We start from the raw sequence: 18,462 nt of genomic DNA on the forward strand, positions 1-18,462 counted from the left end.
CATTGAATAGGATGAATGAAGTCAGGAACTGTAAACTAAGGGCAGCACTGAGCTGCCCTTTAAGGTTTTTATTGGAGGTGACCATACCAGAAATGGGCAAAGGAATGGGGAAGACCTTATTGTAACTGCCTTAGAAGCAGTGAAAAGGCTTTTTTTTTTTTAAATTCTTTGGATAGCAACTTCAAGCTCAGTGTTAGATACTGGGGATATAAAGACAAATAGAAAATGGTCCCTACCCTCAAGGACCTCATACTTGAAGAAAGTAGATACCATTTAGCAATGTAACCACTATCACGAAGGTAAGTGCCTGGTACAGAGGGGCACAAAGGAGGGGACTGATCAGCCCTGCTTGCAGTTTAGGGAAGGGTCACATAGGTTTCCTGGTAAGAGAAACCCAGGAGACCGGAGAGGGCCAAGTAGGTCTGAGCCTTCTCAGGACCGTTGGAGAAGGTGCTCAGAGTTACCTGGGAGGAATTGAGCTCAGTTTGAAAAAATGGAACTAAGTTGCGTGCTTGTTTGTGGGAATATTGAAAATGAGGACGAGGGAAGATGAAGACTCAGAACCTGGCAGATATTTCACCATTGAGTTGGTAGGTTTATCTGTATCAGTGACGTGGTATTTCTCACACTCAAGCTAGAAGGTCTTATTGGGATGCTATGAGTGAGATTACAAAGGTTTGAAAAGGTTTAAGAATTTTAGCCAATAAAGTGTGAGCAGAAAGGGTGAAGGTCAGTGTCGAAATATCTGAGCTGAGGCCTCGAGGCATCTTCACGGAGGGCTGGCTCATCTGCTGCCTCTGCTGCCTTTCAGCGGTGGGTTAGGCTGCTGCGTCTCTCTGGAGAGAGGCAAGGGCTGGAGAATGACATGACACCCCACCCCCACCTCCAAAAATACTGGCAGTTTGGATCTGGATCTGCTAGGCGACCCTTGGGAAGACCCACCTTCCATAGATCAGGGAGGTTTATACCCTTCAAACAGATAAACGGTTGGGAAGGAAGGATTAATGAAGAGGCAGGAGGCCTGGGTAATAAGGGAAGATTTGCTACAGCAGAGATGACCCGGAAGGCGAGGAGCGGGTGGGGGTCAACCTCTCCCTCTGAGCAGTAGCAACAGGTATACAGCCTTGGAGAGAAAACCAGGTCAGGAAGGGATAATGGAGAAGTGAATTCCAGAGGAGTAGTTAGGCTAAGCCCACAGGCTTCATTTTTTTCCTGCGCTCCATCCTGTCTTGTTTATTTTTTCTCCCGATATTGATTACATTTCTTACATTGTAGACTGATCTCAGTTGTTTGACATGAGGAAACTGATGTTAGCAAATGCTTTCTCCATCTTGGTGTCTTGTTTGGGGAAAGGATCCTGCATCATTTTAATTAAGATGCCGTTGGGATGATTATATTTTATTCTGTTATCTTGGGTTCATGATACTTAAAAAGTTCCCACAGTCATACATTTATGTGGTGTTTTGAACTTTAGCTGTGAAAATTGAGCTATAGCATAAAAGCCTGAAGTAAGAGTATTTCCAGATTGACATGAGCCCCAAAGGCTGGCAGGTCTGCAGCAGAAGGGCGAGCTGGCTGGGACAGGGAGAGAAGGGTTTGTGCATACTGAGTGCTACCACAAGAAGAGCCCTGTTAGGTGCTGAGAGAATCAGAAAGGAGTCAAGTAGACCCTGGAGGGAGAGACAGACAACAGAGAAGCTTTAAACCTGAAGTAGAGGTACCTTGGGGTGGGCTGCAGTTTTGGTCCGATCCCTGTGTGTAGTGGGGGATCTTGGTCTGTGGGCAGCACAGCAGACCTATTATGTGTGCTGTGGTCATTGTCTAGTCCTGGGGAGGTCCTTCTAGCCAAGGTCTGGTCTGAAGGCTAAATGCTGGCAGAGATTCTTGTTTGGAGATGCCGAAGTTGCTGAAAGGAAAGAGCATGCAGGGTCCACAGTGAGGTTGGGGCAAAGTTGGTTAGCTAGAATAGGAACTGTGAACACACTGTTGAGCTCATAGCTCGTATGGATACTGGTGGGCTCCTGGGAGTCAGTAGTGCTTAGAGATTTGGTAAGGAGTGGAGTGTGGAACCTGGGGTGGTTGTAAATGGGATGCTCTGAGCTGAAAGTCCGTATCAGGGAGAACTGATACAGGTGAGTTCTTTAGTGGTGATGTAGGTGGTTAGTCCTCTAGGATCTGTTTGATGAACTGTTTGGCCATTGGCCTGTGGGAGGTAGGTGGTGATGATTAGGTGAATAGGATGTTAACTGGCTAGCAAGCTTGGAATCTTCCTCTCCAAAAGCATGATGCAGACTGAGAGCCATGGGTTGAGAGTGTAGTGTTGGAAATGGGATCCAGGGACAACCTGCATTTTCCATAGTTTTTTTCCACCACTAGAAGCATTTGAATGAAAAGCCGCCTGATCAACTCAAAGGAACTGGTAGTTGGGGATGGAGGACTAAGGGACTAATGAATGGGATGAAACTTGCCATTGTGATAAGGTCTACTCGCACATGACTAGAGACACAATGCTGGGGTGGTCCTTAAAGGAAGTCCATGACATGTGGAATGTGGTGGTTGGTGATGTTGGTGAGGAGCCCCCAACTTGGTGCCTCAGGATACTGCTCAAACTTGAGAAAGCATCAGAATCACCTGGAGGGCTTGTTAAAACACAGATTGCTGGCCCCACCCCCTGGGTTTCTGATTCAGAAAGTCTGGGATGGAGGCCAGGTGTGTTCATTAAGTTCTCAGTTCGGAGATGCTGCCTGTGAGGGAGGATATGCTGAGAACACTGCCTTAGCTTTCTCCTCCATAGAATAGGGTAGTAATTCCTGCCTGCTTCACAGAGATGTGGGATCAGATGAGTCAGTGTGTGAGAAGGCATTCAGCACATTGTAGGCAGGATGTCAGTCTGTGTATTGCTTGCTTACATGCCAGTGATTTTCAAAATCTGCTATCATGCTAGCACAACCGTGTCCCTGTCCCAGCATCTGGGTGTCAGATGTGGACAGGGAATCGGTGAAGCATCCCGTGGGGATGCAGGCTTCTGTGACAAGACCAGGAGCCCCTGGAGCTCTGGATGGGGTTACTGAACAAGGCCTCCTGAAGCCCAGCCAGCCTCTCTGGGTTCTTACCCAAGTTGCCTGATCAGAACCCTCTGCCTGTCTGCGTGGATCTGGGCCTGGCTTGATCACCTGTCACTTACCCCACATCTTCATCCCTAGCTGGTGGATCTTTAGTACAGTTTTTGCATTGACTGGAAAAATGGTCTTTGTCTAACTAAGCCTCCAATTCATCTTGTAATCTCAAGAATGTTGCATGATTTTTCCCCACCTTGTTGGGTGGTTAACTGAACAGGCTTTGGCTGCGTATGCCCAAGTCCCAGAATGTGAGACCTGGACCTTCATAGTGAGGGGAGCTGGGCAGACTTTGTTCAAATGAGAGGCGACATAGCATAGTGGTTCAGGGTATGGACTCCAGTATTGGTCTGTCTGGATTTGAGGCTCGTCTCCACCGCTTACTTGCAGTGTGGCATGCCTTGGACAAGTCACTGGTGCCCTTCATGCATCAGTTGCCTCATTGGCAAAATAGGGTTAACAGTAGTACCAATCTTACAGGACCGTTGGGAGGATAAATGTAAGTGCTTAGGATAGTGCCTCCCTGTAACGGCTGTATGTGTTCACTCTTATTAGTAGAATTACTACTACTACTGTATTCTGACTCATGGCCTCATAGTAAACTATTGGGGTACAGCAGGTAAATGAGAGGCAGGCCTCAATTCTCCAGGAAGCATAGAGAGAGCCTGCAGGCCCTCTATCAACATAGCGGACAGAGTCAGACACCACACAGAGAGATTTTTTCCCTCCAGAGGAATGGTAAGTTGGACTTGGCACTGCTCCCATGCCCTCCCTTAGTGCTGCCTCCAGGGCGCCTCGCCTACACATAACCTGAGATTTGCTTCAATTAATTCCATGACAAATATATGTACACAGGTAGCTACAAAGAAATCATTTGGTGGTTTGTTGCCTTGAAGCGTTGGCTTCATAGAGGCCACTAATATCTGAAGTCATTACTATTGAATATCTAAAAATGTTTGAACTGAGGCTGATCCGGAGTCTTGTGCACACCCCTGGGTGAGCACACGGTTTCTAAGACTTTTGGTCTCTTTTATTTATTGATATTAAATATATGTTTTTAAATTCAGATTTCTGTAAATTATAATTCACTGTTCCCTGCCCCCAACAAAGAATAGTGTTATTCATTTACAGCCTCATTTCTACATTTTAATTGCTTTGGAGTCTATGGGGATGGGTGAAGGGGGACATGTAGGTGAAAAATCAGCCCTTTAAAGCTACAATATTTTTTACCTTTCCTTGTCCTGAAACTTCTAGTATCAGCTCTCATCTGTCAAAGTGTAAATCAGCAATTAAAACCCAAACAGCCAAATGCCAAAGATGACCTGAAGCACAAAGCAACTGACAAACAAGTCCGGACAAATCGACGGGTAATTTATAAGCTTTGCCCTAAAATCTAATTATTTGGCAATTCGAATTTGCAGCCAGCCAGGGCTCGGCAATAAATTTAACCCGCCATAAATTATTTAGGAGCAGGCTGTGGTGTAAATCAAAACCACGAGTGTTTGTTTAAGAAATAAGCTCCTTGTGCATAAAATGTCTTTTTTTTCCCCCAAGGAAGAAACTGTTAAGCAAAGCATGCCCCATTCGCTGCCCAGCGCAGCTCTCACCTCTCCCTCCTAACTTCCCCTTTTCACTGTGGCCCGGAAGCTCCTGATCCCTCGGAGAAAGAACCTGCCATTTATGGGACTTCTTTCCAAAAACCAAATATTTGGATAAAGCCCATGTTTTTGCCAAGTACTACTTTTTCTGCCTTATGGTATGATGTTGCTTTTGGATTTTATCAAAACTTTCTATGCAGGGGGACACATGTTTAAAACTTTCTATGCAGTTGTTACTGTCTGTAAATTGAGGGAATGCCAGTTCCTAGGTTGGGAGGGGAAAGCCATGAAAAATCCGCTCATTCCCTTGTTTCAGACAGGACCATAGAGCCATCCGCTTAGGCAAAGGGGAATTTGTGCTTTGGGGAAAAGTCTGTAGTTTGGTACACTATTTATTAAACCCTTGGTCCCATTGTCAGAGAATCTCAAGGCTAAACTAAGTCCTTCCTGCTTAAAATCCTTTTGTTGTTCTATCTTCAGATATAATCTTATCACTGTAAATACTTCAGTTGGAGGGAGTTGGAATACCTTGTAAACAACCTGTACATTTATTTCTTGTAATCTACTGACTGCGGGTGTGAAATTTCATTTGAAATGCTGCTGCAGCTTTGTCCTCAGTTTGTCAGGAAAATCTCTGGCCCTCCTAGTTGAGCAATTAGAAAGCGGCTACATTTAGAAGCCCTTGTTCCAACTTACACCTCTGCTCATTTAAAAATGTAAAAGAATATTTACCTGATGCTTCCTTTTTATCTTTCTGTCTTTCCTCCATTTAAAAAGAAAGATTCGCAGCTGGCATTTTATTGAGGGAGACAGCAGATGCGGTTAGTTTAGAAACAGAGATACTTTGAAAAACCCAACTTCTAAGGCTTCGACCTTAGTTTCAAGTTGTGGCCGATTCCCATCCATCGTCAGCCTTTTGGGTTTTTGGTGCTCTACTCTTCGACAACCTAGCGCTGCATACAACTTGAGAATGGTGTAGGGTGACCAACTGTCCCACTTGTAGCCCTAAAAGTCCTTTGTTCCAGGAAACCCTTGGTCTGTGCAAACAGAAAACTGGGGCACTGTTGAGGAAGGATGAGAAACCACTTAAAGATGTAAAGCAGGGGATCTGGTAGAAAGGGCTTTGGAGTGTTCCATGTCTGGATTTGAATTCTAGTTTACTGTCTTTGCCAGCTTAGGTAGATCACTTCACCTCTCTGGTCCCGTGGAGAGCTCTGCCAGAGCAGAGTGTTATCTGTTGGAGCCTGTGCTTGGCTTCTGTCTTGCCATTTATCATCCTTTTCATATGATTACTCACCAAAAGTGGAGAGAGTGAAGTCTGCCAGAATGGAACCAGGTGCTGGAGATGCAAACCGGAGGCTCCTGGTTCCTGCCCTCCGGAGCTGAGAGCACAGCGCCATCTGCGTCCCTGCACCCATAGTGGTGTCGGCTCCAAAGCAATCCTCTAGGACTTTCTGCCTGGAGAGTTCACATTTATTGCTCTGGTAACTTGAAGTGGTTGCTCTTCCTAAGGGATAGACTGAGCTCCTCAAAGACAGCCTTTCAGACTAAAAGAATCAGATTTTTCTTGACTCTTCAGATTTTCAGAGCTGCTAATCCTACTTTTTTAAAGTCTCATTTTCCCCATTTGGAGTTCCAGCTCCATTCCTTACTAGCAGTATAACCTTGTGCAAATGACAGCTTCTTTTTAGGCCTTAGTGTATTTGTAAAATGGGATAATAATGGTTCTCACCTCATGAGTTGTTAGGAGGAGTCAGTGAGATCATTGTATGTAGCAGAGCATCTGACACATAGTAAACAATAGATGGAAGGAATGGAACGATTCCATTTTCCGCATGACCCTGTGGATGTTGGGTCCAGCCTTTCTCTACCCCTTGCTGAGACTCTAGGCACCTCATACAGAGGAGCCACATCTCCTTGTATTAATCTGTGCACCCCTAGCAGCCCCTGCCTGGTAAGTAGTATTGGTCCATGACCTCAAGATGACGGTGATAATGATGATAGGACCTATCTTCCAGGATTAATAAGGGTAAAATAAAAATATTTCAAAGCACACTGTAAACTGAAAAGCCTAACACTTGGGATGCTCCTCCACTAAGATATTTATCATAGTGTGTTGTTCAGTATTCGCTCACGTATCGTTACTGGTCAGCAGTCTGCGGGCACCCCCCACAGCGAGTCCACATCATAACCCTAAATCCCACCCCAGCACCTGTATGCTGCCCTGCACACAGTAGGGCACCGGTGGTTTAATTGAATGCAGATGACATACAAGTGTAAGGAACTGTGAAAGTATTAACAGAGGAAGCAAAGAAGGCTGGTAAATACAAACTGGTTCTTTCCTTTATGGTGCTACCTGTTTAAAGGCATACACTGAACTATTCCTTAAAAAAAAAACCCCAAAACCCAAAACTTCTTTCATCATTCTAAGGGAATGATGAAATTGGAGGAGGGAAAAGGAAAAAGAGTGAGAATAAGTTTCATTATTGAAGCAACTGCCCCTAGAAGCTGGCTCTTAACCACATCTTCATAAGCTCTTGAAATTAATGTGCTCAACCTATACCTCTGGGTGCCCTCTCCGAGTTACCCCTCGTTTCTCATGGACCTGAGGCTTGGCTGTTCCTCCTCTCTGGGAGGGCGATGGTGAATATGAGAGCTTAGGTTGGCTGCATTTCCCCAGGGATGAGAAGCCAGCAGCAGGGAGGTTCGAAGATGGAGCTGCAGTGTGGAAACCCGCAGGCCGTTTCCAGAGAATCTATTGGGGATGCTAACTTGGTGCCAGTCAGAGCAGGGGCTGAAGCGCTTACTATTTTATAATAAATACTAATGAAATTCTAGATCCATAATAACATTTCGGATATCTAAAACAAACCATGTGCTTGCAAAAAAGTGGAAAGAGATCAACTTTAAGTCATAAATTCTTGGTAATAGAGGTTTTTTTTCTATTTGTGTTTGATAGATATTTTTGTTTCCAGAGGAATGTCAACTCCTAATTTCATAATGTATCATGGGCTTAAGAAAATTGAATTTAATAAAAGCCAGAGATGAATGGCATCCTTAAAGGTCCCAACACTTGTCTTTATTAGCAGGACAAACTGCAGGTCTCCAAACACTGCTTCTCTCGAAATGAAAGTTTAAATGAAAAGTACAGTTGTGTCACAGGTTAAATTTCATTGTGGGCCCAGCTAACATTGTTAGTGAGGAGCTGGCTGTATTTGTTTCCTGAGACACCAGGGCAGCCAAACTCACCAGGCTCTGGAGCTCTTTCTGTTGGGAAGTTTTGTTGTTGTTGTTGTTTGTTTGTTTGTTTTTGCTTAATGGGAGAGGAAGGGCACATCCGAAATTAAGGAGTCAGATAAGCCTGACTCAGGTGAGCCCCACCTCAGAGTTAGCTCTTGGAGATCTTGGCGATCTGATTTTAAGGGGGACCAATATGCGTTTTGTGTGTGTGTACCTTAATTTTGTTTTCAGCACAACACTCTCTTCCACTTGGCCGGTTTTGTGGTGTATGGCCAGTGAGAGGCCCAGGGAATTGAGGAACGTGTTGAGAGGAGAAGCATCACCCAGTCTAAACAGCAGCCTGGGCCTCTTCTCCGTTCCCCCTCTGCTCCAGCCTTGCAGCCTCTCTGCCCTTCCTGTTTTGGGGGGCTCCTGGCAGCTTCCCCATCTTTGGGGATCACCCCAAGGAGACCAGGCAACCAGAACCTTTGAATTGCTCCATCATGAAATCTGATCGTCTTGGTTTGGTCTTCGGTCCTGCTGTAATTTGCCAGATAAAAATAGATGCTTTAACAATAAGTTTGATGGTGGGTGTGTGTAGGAGAAAGGGTGCCTAGCTGCCCCTGGGTAACAGGACGTTGGCCCTTTCTCCCGCCTTTCCACGTGCCTGTTTCTTACATGTTGTCAGGTGCAGAACAGCTTCCCTGTTGCTTCTCCCGGCTGTCCCTGGGGAGAACTGGTTTGCCTTGATTTTAGTGGTACTAGAAAGGTCCTCTCCAGAATGGGGGCCCTGGGAGAGGGCTGTGGCTGGAACTGACTGCTGGGACCGTTGATTGGGCAGAGCCCCCCTTTTCTCTTTCTCTCTCTCACTCTGCAGTGGAGGCCTTTTCCACATGCTAATTTTACTCGGAGGATTTTGCTTTTATTTATTTTTTTTATTATTTCCTATTTGTCTCTTCCAGATGTTTTCAGGCAGTTTTTTTGTGTGTGTGTTGTAAACTAATTCCATTCATGTTTTAAAAATTTATGAAAGCGCTAATAAAAATGTCAAAGTAGTAAAAATGTTAGCTTTTCCTCTGCTTTGATTAAATTTCGCAAACTGTTTTTGAATATTAAAAAGCAATAATTTTTTTTATTCTCTCTGCTCGTTTCCCCTCTTCTCTCTGGTGCAAGTGTGCTCTCCCCTGCCCTCTCCTCCTGTGCCAGCCCCCCCTCCCCACCCGCCGTGCGTCCCTCCCTTCCCGGGAGCGACGTGTGAGGCTTGCTGCACAGCCAGCCTTCTGCAAGCCTGTTTGCACACCAGGACCTTGGTGCTGTGCATCTCTATTAAATAACGGAGACAAATTAATCTTAGAGACACCAAACAAATTGTCACTCCTCCTCCTTCTCTTCCATTACGTTCCAGTGGACTGGGAAGGGCTGGTTAAGCGATTTGGGGTGGGGGAGCTGGTGGTAGCGGGGACAGCTTACTGCCTGAAAGAAAGGTGGGAGGCAGTAGCTCCTATTACTCTTGCTCAGTTTTCTCCTCTTTAGTATCCCCTTTGGCTTTATTTATTATGTATCTTTTTTTTGGTGGGGGTAAAAACTAATGAAGAAACTCAGCTGTGTTTAAACTTCATGTCCAGGAAGCTGTGCCCTGGTCTGATGGCCAGTTGTCTGTATGGCTGGAGACCCAGGACCCTCCCAGGGCTGGGGAAGGAGGGGCCGACGTTTAGTGGCTCGATTGAGCCAGCCTCTGGTAGAGAGGCACTTGGGGAAACTGGGGCAGGGTGTACTACTGTCTTACTTCTCCTTTCTAGGCCATGGGGTGGGGCCTGTGCATCGTCCCTGGAACCTGTGAGAATGTTCACAGTGGGCGGGTTGGGGCTATGACTGAGTTAGCACCATCCCACTGAGTCTGGGTTTGGCCTGGCAGGAAGTAATGAGTTCAAAACACTCCTTCATTCCTGACTCTCAGAGTTACTATTTGAAATGGTTGATTTTAAAAAAACTAAAATAAACAATAAAAATTTTATTTTTTTCTCGTCTTTGTCTTTGCTATTCCAGGAGATCATTGAGTTCCCCATCCTGAAGCTAAATGGCCGGACCATGGAGATTGAGTCTACCTTTCACATGTATGTCCAGCCTGTAATCCATCCACAGCTTACTCCCTTCTGCACAGAGGTAAGGGCCCTGGAACTGGGCAGCAAGGGCTATTGGGGCAGGAGCTTTTGGATCATTGGTATACAGGCCGATTAGTGAAAGTTAGTTCTTATCAGCAGTTAAAGTGGGTACGTATTGGACTCCGCATTTGGCTCTACAGTCTGCCACTCCACTTGGGTCATTCTGGTCATAGGAGACCCAGGGAAAGCAGTGGCACAATCTGTCCCAGCTTCCCCAGCATTTCCCTTCCTTGCATCCCTGCCCTTCCCGGGGACCTGGCATTTGGGGTCTAGGAGCAGGATGGTACTTCTGGAGCTTAGCTTCTCCTGAGTTTCATTTCCCTTCAGGCCCCTTGGCAACAGGTGAAGATTTTAGCTTCTGAGAAGGAGAGGTTCAGCTTTCTTAGCTTTCCAGTGATGTTTCTCTGTCCTCAAGGAAAGTAGCCCTATGTGAAACCTTGGCTGAGTTTGTGGGAAGCACACACTATCACCAAGGAGAGAGGAACAATCCAAGCTGGGTATGAGCACAGCCTGGCCTGAACTGCAGTGCCCTTTTCCTTGTCCTAGTCTGGTGCTGTGCTTGGCCACCTTGTAACCAGATTAGTATTGGCTCCATTTTACAGACTGGAGCTGGGACTAACGGAGATTTTGATGTTTGCTGGAGGCTCACATGAGCCACTGGCAGGGAGGAGGCCCACTGGAGTGCTGACTCTCACGACTGTCCGGAGAGCCTTCTGCAGCCCTTTCCCCTGGGCTGTGTTATGTTACACTCTCTGGGCACAGGCTATGGTGAAATCCCAAGAATGGTCAAGAATATGTGGTATTAGAGGTGATAGGAGAACATGAGTGTTTCTAGAATTCTTTCAGAATTTGGCGCTGGGGTACCTTAGAGACTTAGTGCCTTCATTTACAGACCTACTTTTTTAAAACATATGAATGAAACAGGAGGAAAGCAGTTCTTGAGTAATTTCAAAATAACAATCTCCTTGGTGTGGAGGAAGGGCCTGCCTGCCGCTGGTGGATGGGCTCAGTGAGCTCTGCGGAGGCCTTAGCCCAGATATGAGGCCCCGAAGGTCATTCCTGGGCTTGATGCCAGTGCTTGCCGCCTGACTCGGGTGGGTCTTCTGTTGCAGGCATCTCTCTGCCAAGGCGTCCAGTCTCTCAAGTCTATCATTGTTCTAGCTAACAATATTGAGGTCTTTGCTTCTTTTGGGGTCTCCTGTTTTTTCATCCTTTCCCTGGGGATTACCTATACCACCAGGGGGTGCTAATCTGTCTTTTTTGCCCCTTTTGAAAAAGCAACATTTTAATGATGATGGAAATCCCTTTCTTGATGGGAAGGGAAGGGAAAACTTTCCATGAACCAGCCAGTTAGTTACCTGAGCCCTCCAGTGGTCTGAAAGCAGAGTGTTCTCTGTCCGTCTCTTCCTCTTCTCTGTGTGTAAGTCCCCCTCAAGGGACTCAGCTCTAGCTAGGCTGCTTGGCATAGACAAGGAGGCCCGGATCCGTCGAGGTGGCTGCCTGCTTAGGGATGGAACAGAATGCTGCTGGGGCTCGGCCCGGGCAGGAGGGGTTGCCCAGTAGTGTTGGGAAAAGGGATATTTTTTAGAGTAGGGCTGCTGCTGCTTGTTTCCTTTTTTAGGAGAGGGGGAGGATTGTGGGACTATGATGAAAGCTATGTTGCTTTTTTCTAGAAAGTTTCACTCAAGGACATACATATAAAATTTGGGTGGCAGTAGGCATGGCGGTGTTGGAAAATCCTTGTTATGATAGTGAAGGTGTGGCTGTGCTGCAGGCACTGAGTCCACAGTCTGCCTCGGCCTTGCATAGCTCAAAACGCTCCCCGACCTGGTCCCTGCCTTTTTGTCCAGCCTCGTATCTCCCTGCTTCCTCTTCCCCTCACTTCCCTCATCTAAAGGTCACCTTCTTACAGTCCACCTGTGCACGTGATGGTCGTTCACCTGGGTGAGGCTAGCACTCTTTTCCCCCAGCCCCTGCTTGTCCCCTAGGACTCTGCTGAGGGTCACCTCCTCTGTGAAGGCGGGGCTGTACTCACCCCAAAATAACATTGACCATATACATTATACTGTAATTGTTTATCCATCTCTCCATTGAACTGTGAGTTCCTTGAGGGCAGAAACTAGATCTGATCCACCTGTTTTCCATCATTAAGGCCTGATACCAAGCAAACACTTAATATGTGTTCCTTAAATGAATGAATCTTGTCAAGGAATTATTCAACCACAGTTACTCTGGCCTGTGCTAGAGTAACTACTGCTGATTTGCTCTTTTGAGCAAGTAAAGTCTTCTTCGGAAAACCTCGGATCATGCAGACGTTGCCCTGTCTCCACACCTTGTGGAGCTGCTGTGCAAAGGGAGACGGATGCAGGGTGAGAGCTGCTGTTCTCGAACCTCACGCGACCTGGCAGCGGCTGCCTTGCCAGCTAGGGAAATGACCTCAGAGCTCCTGGCTGGGCCTAAGCAGCTCCTCTAGTAGAATTTCCTTTCGGGCACAAGAAGTTCTTAAGAACTCTGGTGTTCCTGTGTGTGTGTGTGTGTGTGTGTGTGTGTGTGTGCACATGACACATGAATACACACAAGCACATACTTGTGTGAAGGGGAGAGAGATTGGCTCAGGGCTGGCAGCAGAAAGAGGGATCCTGCTTCGGGTAAGTTTGTAGCTCGCATGTAGACACTCTTCCTGTTCTGTGTCATGAACATGGCACTGGCCCTCTTGAAGTCCTTTCTTAGTTTCAGCTGACAGTCGGCCCGGGGACGTGGTCCTGAGAGAGATAGGATGGGAGGTGTTTCGTTCCTTCCTACACCCTTTCTTTCCTATCTTTAGAATCTGCTCCAACTCAGCAGATCTCGGTCTCCAGCAGCTGGACTGCCACACAGTTCCTGACCATGGGCAGTCTTTTTTGTCATTGTCATGAAAAAAACTAGAAAAATACCCATTTTGCTAAATGCCAGTAAAGGGTTTTCTCTTGCACCTGCACTTATAAAGGGTGAGATTTATTGGTCTCTTTGTCTGAGCAGGAGGAGTGGGTCTGATTATCAGATTGCACGCCAGAGACAAGCGCTTATGTAATCAACAAACTGTCTTGGTGTCAGAATACGATTGTGTCAGAGATAAACTGTGAAAGGAGAAAGTGCTGGATGCTGACATGCTATTGGCACCAAGTATCCTGGGCTGCTTCCTGTAGTTGCTAGTGTTTATGATGAAGCCAGCTCATTCCTGGATAAAGCCCTTGTGTGGGTAGGGGATCTCAGTAGCCAGCCGTGTTATCAGTCAGGGTCAAAAGCCCCTGCCTTGCAGTTTCCGAGTCTGGGGAAGCGGGAGTTAATCTGTAATCCCTCAGTGAAAGGAACCACAGAGCAGCATTAATTCTTCCTCTCACCTCTCCTGCTTTAAGTGGTTAAGGTCTCTGAGCTCTGTTTAGCCTGTGAGCCCTGGTTCTCAGCTTAATAATACTTGGCTTTGCTCTAGTACCTTTCATTGTGAGGATGTGAAAGCTTTTTACAAATATATATTAACCCAAGTGTGAATGAGTTTAAACTGTAACATGAAAGATTTAAGTTATACCCAAGGTAGAACTTCCCAGTATTTTATTAAATTTTCTTCTCTCTCATAGCTTATGGTGTAAGTCTTACAGGTAGGTGTCTTACTGATTGTCAGTGTCAGGTATAGGGACTAACTTCCTTAATTTCACCCCATCTTCATCCAGTGCCTTGTCAGAGCTGATAAGATAGTAGTCCATCCTTGGAGGAATTGATACGGGGGGGATGCGGCCTCCCCCTGGAAAGCCGCCTCTAGTTGAACCAAGAGTTCAAGCCCCTGTGTCTCTAGGGGTTGAGTTCAAGTCCTTTAGGAAGTCAGCTGTAAGCCCTGTTTTGCTAGACCGCAGTGGTATGGGAAGCATGGAGAGGGAAGGAGCTGAACTTACTAGGTTCCTCTTGGGCTGGTGATTCTAAGATTACTGGCCACTGAAGGGGAGTTGGAGAAAGCTCAGGATTCTGGGGCCCCAGCCCCCACCCCAGTGTGGGAAGAGGTAGGCCTAGGCCGTAGTGAGAGCTCCTGCAGAGCAGCACCCCTGGTTTTCCCTTTTGGTAGAGTGATATCCTCTCCCAAGGCAGTGATTTTCCTAGGACCCAGAGCAGGTGCTTCTGGTATACAGAGATGCTGAACAAATTTCCATCTCCAAGGAGGCAGTGTTCTTGGCAAGGGTGCTATTGGTTTCCTTTGTGTCTGGAAGCCCATCAGTGTTCAGCTAATCAGAGTGACCCTTGGTGGGAGCCCAGAAAACGAGTAGCTGTATTGTACCCTTGCCCCAGGAACTCATACCAGATATGAGATGGGCATGCAGACCCAAGAACTTTCCAAGAAGTAAGATGGCCATGTGAGCCCTCTTTTCCAGGATAGTCCTGGCCCAAAGTCCCAGCTCCAAGCTTGGGGATGTGGCTTGGCTTTGGAAGAACTAAGCAGGAGAGAAGCTGGGGCAGAAAGGGCAGTGGTGGGTACATGGGCAATAGTCGATCATCTGGATTTGGGAGCCGGAGTTGGTAACACGGCTCTGACCCCCGTATACCTGAGACAAAACACAGGGCAGCCGCCTGCTCAGTGTGGGGCTCTGAAAGGGGTAAAGGCTCTGGGTGCTAGCAGGGCTGGGCATAGGAGAGGGCTGCCCAGAGGAACACAGATTCAATGGAGGTTTTCATGTTTTTCTTCACTGCTGGCTCCCTAGTTCCTATAATGGGACCCAGCACATTGCGGCTCTCCATGAATAGTTGTTGGCTAAATAAAAGGAGTCTTAGCACTCCGAGATTAAAGCTGCTGACCCGGGGCTCATCCCCCACCACCCCCTCTCTGGCCCTCAGTAGACCATCCTTCTTCTCTTTGGCTCAGGCCCTCCCTCTGCTGGGCAGTTCTTTGGTCTCCCGAGCAAGGAAAGGGTGTGAAGGTGCCAGCCGGGTGGGCATGCTGTGGGTTAAAGCCTTGTGAAACAACAGTGTAGTTAATCTTTCTAATTTATTTTCCTTTTAGACCATGGGAAGTCTGTAGGCAGCAGCTGTTACCCAATTAAAATACAGATTAATATAAAAACAGTTTCTGGAATATAAAATAGAGTGGCTGTGTCCTTACACTTCCTTAAAATACCACCTAATAATGACTTGATGAACTACAGAAACCCACCTAGAGGAACTCAGCGTTCTTAAAATGAAAATTTCTTCCCTAAAAGGTGTGTATTACCATTCCATGTAAGTCACTATGAGAAAATAACCTTCCCTCTTAGTGCCGGCGGTTTCTGTGAGTTGGGTATTTGGTATTCATTAAATGTAATTATAGTTTAATTGGAGTTTAATCTGTCCCCCCAACACTTAAAAAAAAAATAGAAGTTCCCACGCAAGACTTCAGTGCCCCTCTCTCTGGGAGCGGCCATGGGCACGATGGGCATGGTGGTTTCCAGCTGAGTCTGGCTCTGTGGACAGGACCCCCTGCCTCAGATCCTGGAGGCAGTCTGTTGTAGACTGTGCTTAAGGGATATTTTCACTTCTAAACGAATCAAAGCAGCAAGCTTGTTTCAACCTAAGCCTGATGGGTTAAGCGTAGGCCTGTGGGTCAGCAATTCTTTAGACCAGGTTTGTATAGTAGGCTTTTTTTGCCCGAGTTTCCCCATCAGTTAAAGGTGCTGTTTCCTGATTGGCTAGTTGGTATTGAGGGCCCAGGTATGCAGGGTGAAGGGGGGATGCCTGTGGGACGCCCCTGGCCCTTCCCTGGTGTTAGAGGGGGTGCTGCTGGGCACTGAGGCCCCTAGAAGGGGTGGACCGGCAGCCCAGCGTGCCTGTCCTGCGTGGCTTTTCCCTAAGTCCGACGGGAGCCTCTGTGAAGCTCGGAGGGGAATTTCCTTGAGATTTTAATTTCTGGGGCATTATGGAGCCTGTTGAACACAGAAGACATGTAAAATCTTGTTTTTGTTTTTACTTTTGCAAATGAAAACTGAAACAGGTATGAGGTGTACCCTGACCAGCACGTAGCTGCATGTCCCCGTTGCAGGGTGGCGTGTTGTTAGGACGTTTAGAGCATGTCCTGGGACTTTACTCCCAAGGCTCCTGTCAGGCTCTCAACCTAAAGCAGTGCCGGCCAGAGCTCTTTACAATAGAAGGAGAGAAACAGAAAAGAAAGACTTCATTCAGCCCAACTTCGAGTTTTCCATCCATTGGCTCTTTATCTTTCCTTTCAGCTCACCGGGATTATTCAAGCCATGGTGGATGGTCAGCCAAGCCTGCAGCAAGTGCTGGAGGTAGGTTGAGTGACCTTTAATTCCTAACCTCTGACCCCTTCCTGCTGCCTTTCTCTCCCTCCCCTCCTGAGAATGTAGCTGTGTAATTTGACTATGATTATGGCTTGATTAGAATAACATTTGCTGTCACATCAGTGACATGCTGTTGAGAGTATTGAACCATTGATCTGTCATCTCCAGCTGTTCCTGTCAGGGTTACTGACAAGATGTCCGAGTGCTGCCACGAGGCTGGTGGAGGGCCCCCACCCGTCCTGGTCCTGTGCTGGCCGGTTCTGGGCCTCCTGCGCTGGGCAGGTCGGGAAGTCGGGGAGTGGAGCTGTGGCACTGGGGGACCGGCCCCCGGGACTGGAGGTGTTTTTGTTTAGCTTCAGTGTTGGCTTCTTGTGGCATGTGAGCACTTCATTAACTCACCCAGTACTCCCTATTGATGGCTTTTGTTTGCTGTCAGCTCCTCCAGGAGGTGCGGCTGGGCCCGCCGGCCCCACTGCAGCTTGCCGCTGGACGCATTGTGCCTGTCGGGTGCAGAGGCTGTACTGGGTAATGATTCCTAATCAGAATAATTACAACAATCGCCTGTGTGAGGGAAATCAAATTAAAGGCTTTAGAACCCTTGGCAGAGACCACACTTCTAGGATGTTCTCCTCGGGGAGCTGGAAAAGGTTAAGACGCAGCTTCTGGTGCTCCAGCCTAAGGGAACGAGGAAGGGCAGAGCACTGGCTCTGCTTGTCTCCCAGCCCCCTTTGTTGGGGGTTTTTAGGGAGGTCTTGGGACCACTCCTCTCTAGGGGGCGGGGAGAAGAGAAAAAGCCTAGGGATCTCCTTATCTCCTTAGGTGCTTTATTTATCTCTAAGGCCAGTACGCCTAATGCTCAGCCCCTGTCAGAGCACAGGATAAAGCAGAGTACCTGGGGAAGAGCAGGGCACATCTGCTTTGGAGGTAGTTAGCCAAGGGGGAAGAGGGTGGTGGCCGGGAGAGGGAGGAAGAGCTGTTTATTCAGCCAAGTCAGCCTGTCCCATAGGAATGCAGACTGAATTTCCTGCAGCTCCTCAGGATGACTTGGGGCTGAATTTCCTGGGGCTCCTCAGGATGGAGCCGGGGTCAGGGTGGAGAGACGGGTGTCAGCTCTCCCAGTGGTACGGTTGCTTCCTGTCCCCGAGAGTGTGTGAGCCTAGGCTCTGTGCCCGGTCAGACTCTGTGCCCAGTCAAGCTCTGGGAAGGGGCAGCGTTAGGTGCCTGCAATAAACTGGGAGAAGATAAGATGAGCTCAGAGATGTCTGTCTCCCAACCTCACTGACCCTCTTTTTTGACAGAAGATTCACTCTTACAACTGAGGCCTCCCCAGCATGGACTGCTGCTCCTCAAAGGGCCACACTCAAGGAGAAAGAAGGGACCTGTCTCTCTGTCACAGTTGGCATCCCCAGATAGGGCCTGGCTCCTGAGGGAGGCAGCTTACTGCTGGGATGTCTCTGGGCTCCTGGGAGGAAGATGCCCCTCCCACACTAGTACAAAACCTGGACTGGAGGGCTTATGAGGTTTTCCCCTCAGTGGTGCCAGCTGAGGGGGAGATGTCGTCTTCAGGAGCCATCCTCTTGCTGACCCCAGGCCAGCCCAGGAAAGGAGTGCTCAGAAGATTGAGTCTCAGCCAGGAAGCTCTTTCTGCTACGCCAGCATACTTTGTGGGGAATGGGAAGATTTCTGGCATCAACCTTTCATAGGCAGTCTTGCAAGATAAGGAGACCCAACCAGGCTCTGCTTTGTCTTATTAGTTGATTATAGAGCTAAAGAGCTAACTTTTTGTGCTAACCAAGATCCTGATCAGGTGGCTAGCTAGGTGTGTGCCTGACTCATTTGTTCTTTAAAAAAATTTTTTTCTTCTTTCATTTAGCTCATTTGTCCTGACCATCCTCTCCCACCTCCCTTGCCCAGTCTGAAGCCATTAGAACCAGCAGGGAGAGACAAGATACAGGAGTGAATGGTGGTCATTCCCTCATCCCAAAACAGGGTCAATGGGTAGACTTTCTAGGCTCTTGAAAACCTGTTCATCCATCCAGTCACATAGCCATCCACATTCATCCCCGACCCCCAC

At 47.6% G+C, this 18,462-nt stretch overlaps 1 protein-coding gene across 13 annotated transcripts in view; it reads left to right on the plus strand.

Annotated features, from left to right (window-relative positions):
• Window positions 1-18,462, plus strand: part of ERI3 (ERI1 exoribonuclease family member 3) — a 123,007-nt gene that overhangs the window by 20,532 nt on the left and 84,013 nt on the right. For 12 of the 13 annotated variants that reach the window (XM_053660364.1, XM_053660360.1, XM_053660361.1 and 9 more), the window contains 2 exons: window positions 9,980-10,096; window positions 16,317-16,376. In XM_053660364.1, the coding sequence (XP_053516339.1) occupies window positions 10,022-10,096; window positions 16,317-16,376 (135 nt within the window). In that variant the 5' untranslated portion in view covers window positions 9,980-10,021. Of the gene's footprint in view, window positions 1-9,979; window positions 10,097-15,118; window positions 15,309-16,316; window positions 16,377-18,462 lie in introns of those variants that run through there. The other variant, XM_053660362.1, reaches the window with a different exon arrangement.

Source organism: Artibeus jamaicensis, unplaced genomic scaffold (assembly GCF_021234435.1).
Source record: "Artibeus jamaicensis isolate MK-2021 breed Jamaican fruit bat unplaced genomic scaffold, CSHL_Jam_final scaffold_847, whole genome shotgun sequence".
Lineage (NCBI taxonomy): Eukaryota > Metazoa > Chordata > Mammalia > Chiroptera > Phyllostomidae > Artibeus > Artibeus jamaicensis.